The sequence below is a fragment of the Eutrigla gurnardus genome (assembly GCF_963514095.1).
Source record: "Eutrigla gurnardus genome assembly, chromosome: 24".
NCBI classification, from domain to species: Eukaryota; Metazoa; Chordata; class Actinopteri; order Perciformes; family Triglidae; genus Eutrigla; species Eutrigla gurnardus.
In genome coordinates this window covers 12,233,119-12,239,127 of record NC_139935.1, presented here as the reverse complement: position 1 = coordinate 12,239,127, position 6,009 = coordinate 12,233,119, and the positions used below count along the sequence as shown (strand labels likewise).

Below are 6,009 nucleotides of genomic sequence, written 5' to 3'. Positions count from 1 at the left end.
ATATAATAGAGGATGACTCCCAGTGATAATGACTACTCCATGGAGATGGTAAGGACAAATAACATTTTTCCAATCTATAAAACTAGATTCAAGCTTGCAATTAAAGCCTGTGCAGATGGACATACTTCCTACCTGTCTCAGTGGAGATGCACTGGCTGTCATTACCACCAGAGGTGCAGCAAGACTGTATAGATAAATTAAATTTTTGGTACATGCTAATTTGTGAGCTTTTATTAGCTCTGGACAGAGCCAGGCTGACTTTTTTTTTTCTCCTGTTTCCCCCTATGTGTGTGCGTGCCTGCTTGTATTGATGTCATGCCTGTAAAAAAGGAGACTTTGACCTGGAGAAGGTAAGACCATATTTATTTCTCTGTAAAACTCAGTATATAACTGCATGAATCTATTTTAGATAGAGAAGCGTTATCAGGATCTGTGATTGACATTTTTAATGTTTTAACTTGAGCATATCTTACTTTTAAGAATATAATGTTGATAGGAGTAGAGTTTTGTGTTGAGTGTAATCTCGAAAGAGAATATTTATCACTCTTTTACTTCTGCTCCTGTTTCTCTCTTAGTTTGGAAGTAAAGTGGCACATTGTTGGCTTTGCTAGAAATGCTCAGTGGCTTGTGGATCACAAGGCAGACATTTACTGCTGTAATTGTGCCAACCTGAAGTGAGTGATGATTAATGTGAAATATATTTTCAAATCAAAAAACCCTGATGATTCCTCTAGTTAAAATAATAACCTGGTTCTCTCTCCATTAGCACTGACGGGACCTGCTGTAGAATGAGTCTTCTGGCTAAGAAAACAGACACTCCTCGATGCTTCACCTTGCGCAGCAAAAGTGAGTGTACACACACATACACATGCAAAATAGAAAACGAATCATAGTCCCCCTCCAGTTAAATCAGGTAGCCTTTCCTCAGTGAAAGACACAAGGAAAGCTGGCTTGGAGTTTTTCTCACAGTCAGAGTCCTTTAGGTGCTTTTTGCAAACTCTAAGCAGGCCACCCCCTCCCCACGACTATTAAAAACAATGATGTGCAGGCGTGCTCAGCCTGCCAGATCAGCTTGTTACATATTATCTTGTGACAGCTAATTTTTGCGATCCGGTTCCTACACCGGAAACATTAACATTAAATGTACTTTTTATTCTCAGTGACAGTTCCATTATTATTTAACTGTAGTATAGAGTTGTATTTGGCTTGTGATTTTTCTAAATTAAAGATTGCAATTGCAATTAAACAATTGCTCACCATGCTCTTGCCATTTCTGCCTAGAACTAACGAAAGTCCCCTCTGCTTTCAGTTTATGCATGTCATCTAATTTGTTTTGCAGCTCACTTAATTTTAATTTCTCCTCATTGAAAGGGATAGTTCACCCGAAATCAAAATTCAGTCATCATCCACAATTGTGATTTAAGAGGGAGCTGTTCATTTTCCAAGAAGATACTTTTTAAAATCCAGATTGATCAGGGAAAAGACGAACATTAATTGTTATTGCCTTGTGATCTGTTAAGGGTGTAGATAAAAGCATCACAACCGTGATACAGTCCTTATCAAATGTTCAAGGCCAAAAGCCTATACGAGAACATCTGGAACAATCCTTATTACTCCACGTGTAAATTTGACTATTTGGGAATTTCTCTCTCCATATATGAGTTCTTCCTCAGTTCAATCCTTACCTTTGGTGTGGTTCATTCTTTTGAGCTTTGTTCCTTCCCAGCTATCTGAGTTCTGTTGTATGGTTGTGCTCTATAGATTTAATTGCAAACTACAACTGTTTAGTAAGTTAAAGATGTTGCTGATTACAGCATGAAGTGGCGATGAGGTCTTAAAATATTTTGAGAAGGTCTTTTAAAAAGGTATTGAAATTGTCTTCAGGATTCCTGCATATACCCTGGTAATGTATGATAAGAAAAAAGCAACTCAAATTAGAAACGATAATTTCAGTTCTCATGAATGTTTGTCTGTAAAATGCCAAAAGGTTTACATGGATTGTCTAAACAAATGCCTGTTTTCTCCCTAGATGGACAATCGGAGGTATTTAAGGAGGCCCCAGCAGCCAAGCAAGTGAACAGGCAGTTTGAAATTATCTGACGCACAGTATGTATTGCCCAAATGTATTCTTAAATTATTTTTACATTTGTTTCATTTGCAAGAAATAGTTACAAAGTTTAATAGCCATGACCTAAGTCCAAATATTGCTGATCGTCTTCATAAGCTGCTCCTGTGCTTCACAATTGTAGAACAGAGTCCAACATTCTTTGCATTGAGAAAAAGGCCTCAAAATTACTATTATTGCACGTAACAGGCAATAAGTAGATTCTGCTAGTATATGTTACTAAAACCTATGTAAATTTGTCTGTAAATGCAAATTTGAATCGCCATCCCACAGTGATACGTTGCTTTCTCACTGCGGTGAAAAAAAATCCATACCATACATACACAATGTTGACTGACCTTATAACAAATGTAGACATCCTTGTTTATCTTCTTTACGTTGAGTTGACTGGTTTAATCCACCAGAGACATTTAGCTCTGTTTAGATGTATTTTAGGAGATGGGATGTCGGGGATAAAATATACCCCATCGCCTATCCTCTCAGGACACCTCGTATCAGAGATGTATTACCCCTCCACATCCCTTTTGATGGCTTCTGGATGAAACCAGGTCCATATATGACATATTTTGGACTTGCAGTATGGACAGTACAACATTAAAGTTATGAATATCACTTTAAAGGATAAAACTGGTGTAGTGTTTACTTATTGTAAACATGGCCTGTGAAAATAGAAAAATCTGCAATGCTTTTCTGTTAATAACTATGGTCCATCTATCCACCGCCAGAAATATATATATTCCATATCATGTAACTATTTGAACTCCATGGTACTCAAAAATAAAATAAGTCACAGATTTTAAATTTTTCTTTGTTCTGCACAGCTTTGTTTTTCAATATAACATACTGATGATTACAGTATGATTATACTGCAGGTGTTTGAAAAAGTTGATCATAGATTGTTGCTTATGCCCATGCAGTAGAATAGGAGGGGGCTTTTCCAGTGTTACTGGGTACAAAATACTGAAATATTCCTATTTCTTTTCATTTTTTCATATAAAAACAATATTTTGGAAGTAAAACACTATATTGAACAATTATATAAAGTAACTGCTGAATACCTTACATTTACAGAGATCACCTTAGCTGTTTTAATGTGTAATTATTTACTATCCTTGTTTTTCTGTCAAATTAAACTTTTTAACAGTATTTGTTCAGTTTACTAAAATGATTGTTAAATGCTATAAATGTACAGATATTATCTTTAAATATACCTATTAATGCATTTTGATGTACAGTGTATAATTTTCCATTGTCCAATTCATTAAAATAACACTGTAAATGTGCAGAAATTCCTGTTTTATTAAAGGTACATATTTTGTTTATACATTGTATCATTGTTTTTTTTACTTGGGGAAACCACAATTATGCAGCAAATCAGGGTAGAAGGACAAGACGGTTTCATGAAATGACTACTAAATACCCTTAATTTACAGGATTGGCCTTAAATCTAGCTTTTTTTAATGTATTTTTAATGTAATCTGCTTCTTTTCCACTGTCCAATGAACATTTTTAAATCTCGTAATTCTTTAAAATGACAGATTAATACTGTAAATGGGCAGACATTTATCGTTGGTTTAATGCATTTATGGCATTTTTATACATTATTTCATGTCATTGTACATAAAAGAACAATATTTAAACAGGAAATTACTCTAGATAAACGAGGCCATTCCATTAAAAAAAAGTACTAAAAACCCTTAATTTACAGGGACTGGCCTTAAATGTAGCTATTTTTAATGTATTTGTAATGTATTTAGCTTATTTTTCCACTGTCTTATGGTTGTTTTTAAATATGCTAATTCTCTAAAATGACAGATTAATACTGTAAATTTGCAGACATTTATCTTTAGTTTTATGCACCTAGTTTGTTTTTATATGTTATAACTTTGTTAATGTACATGGAAAAATAGTATTTTAACATAAAATTACTGTAGATGGACTTGGCTGTTTCCTAAAATAAATAATGTATACCGTGAAATTACAGAGATTAATCTGAAAGTTATCTGATTTTAATGTTTTTTTAACATAGTATGTATGTTATTTTACAGTATAATGGGCATGTATCAACTATAATATACTATATTTTAATTAATTTTGACTGTAAAATCTACTCTGTATTTTTACAGTTATTGTATGTAGTTCTGTGATCCAGTTATTTACTGTAATTTTACGGTTTCCGTTTGGAAACTTTGCTGCCAGTGCTTTGACTGTTTTTTTTTTTTACAGTTTTTTAGTACTGTAAAATTACAGTGATTGACAAGAAGGGTATCTGATTTTTAATGTTTTTTGACGTAATATGGATGTTATTTTACAGTATAATGGCATTTATAAACTATAATAAACTGTATTGTGATGAATTTTGACGGTAAGATTTACTCTGTATTTTTACAGTTATTGTATGTAGTTCAGTGATCCAGTTATTTACTGTAATTTTACGGTATCCGTTTGGAAACTTTGCTGCCAGTGCTTTGACCGTTTTTTTACATTTTTTTTTTTTACAGTGTAGCGTAAACAGTATCCTTCAGGCTACATGACGTCACATTAGCTTTAACGTCTATCAACATTTAGTAGCAACTGTACCTCATTGGCCGCTTTACTTGAGAGAAATAAAAAACAGGTCTTCAGTTCTTCCTTAAACATAAGTCCTCGCTTCAATGTACTTCACAAAATACACTTGAGGAATACAATCTTCTTGCAATAGCGCTCTCTGCGCACTGAGGTATCTCCGTACCGCGAACGTGGTCCAAACAACAACAGTCCCTTCAGTAAACCCGCCCCCGTCTGTCACTTCAAAACTTCAAAGAAAACAAATAAAACAAAATAAAGGCAGTTTGACATTAAATTGTTCTTATGTCTTACTATTCATGTGTATTAACTTGTGTATGTATTACTATGTATGTGTATTAACTTGTGTATTTATTGATTGATTCAAATATGTATTAACTTATTTATTTAACCTATTTATTCAACTGTCGTTGATGGCAGCTACACTACTCACTCAGTTGTCTCCTGGAGGACGGACACTGAACAGCGCTGGTTGTCTTCCACAATGTAGAAGTTGAACATGAGCGAGGCCTCGCGAGACTTCTCTGACGGTAAGCGCGTTGCGTCATTTCCTGTTTCTCCGTGATAGTTGCTACAGGCTGTGTTTTTCTCTCTAGCCTAACTCTGTTAATTTAACGTAATTTCCCTGTTCAGCGGCTTACTACCGCCAAGTTTAAACTAAGCACACGCTACCCCTGCTTCGGCAGACACATCGCTCACTCTCTGAGTTGCCTCGCTAAATTTGCTATTGTCTACGCGCTATCTCTGATAGCTACTTTAGCGCAACTGCTAGCCTAGCGGCTACGATGGCTTCTCTCTTTCCCTGTCCTCCTTCTCTTCTCTCCTGCCCGGTGTGTCTGATGTTTAGCTACTACTCTGCCTCCTTTACTGATAACGGTACATGTAATAAATGTAGTTCACTTTTTGCTTTGGAGGCGAGGATGAATGATTTGGAAGCGCGGTTCCGCACCAACAATCCTCCGTCGGCTGCTGCTGTAACCAGCCAGCTGACGCTAGCTGTACAAGGTGCGGACCGACATAGCATAGCAGCTAGCCGTCCCTCGGCAAACCCCGAGCAGCCGGGAGGCTGGGTGAATGTCCGAAGGAGGCATAGTTCTAAACCGAAGCCCACGGTTAACCACCATGTTCACGTGTCCAATCGATTTTCCCCACTCAGCGACACACCCGCTGAGAAGCCAACTCTGGTCATTGGTAGCTCCATAGTGAGACACGTGAAAATAGCGACACCAGCGACCATAGTCAAATGTGTCCCAGGGGCCAGAGCGGGCGACATCGAAGCTCAATTGAAACTGCTGGCTAAGGATAAACGTAAATACAGT

General features: G+C 36.3%; 1 protein-coding gene across 1 annotated transcript; it reads left to right on the top strand.

The window, feature by feature from the left end:
- LOC311009925 (uncharacterized protein) lies at positions 1 to 2,249 on the top strand. Its single transcript, XM_084004372.1, has 5 exons — positions 1 to 48; positions 331 to 350; positions 576 to 674; positions 767 to 846; positions 2,030 to 2,249. The coding sequence occupies exons 1-5, from the start codon at positions 13 to 15 to the stop codon at positions 2,098 to 2,100; spliced, it is 306 nt and encodes a 101-aa protein (XP_083860498.1). The 5' UTR covers positions 1 to 12; the 3' UTR covers positions 2,101 to 2,249.
- The last annotated feature ends 3,760 nt before the right edge of the window (positions 2,250 to 6,009 follow it).

Bases quoted from the DNA above. Each gene is read 5' to 3' on its own strand.
- LOC311009925 (XM_084004372.1), top strand. From the start codon at position 13: ATGACTCCCAGTGATAATGACTACTCCATGGAGATG. The intron at 675-766 runs GTGAGTGATGAT...TCTCTCCATTAG, and splicing joins TGTAATTGTGCCAACCTGAA to CACTGACGGGACCTGCTGTA. The intron at 847-2,029 runs GTGAGTGTACAC...TTTTCTCCCTAG, and splicing joins CTTCACCTTGCGCAGCAAAA to ATGGACAATCGGAGGTATTT.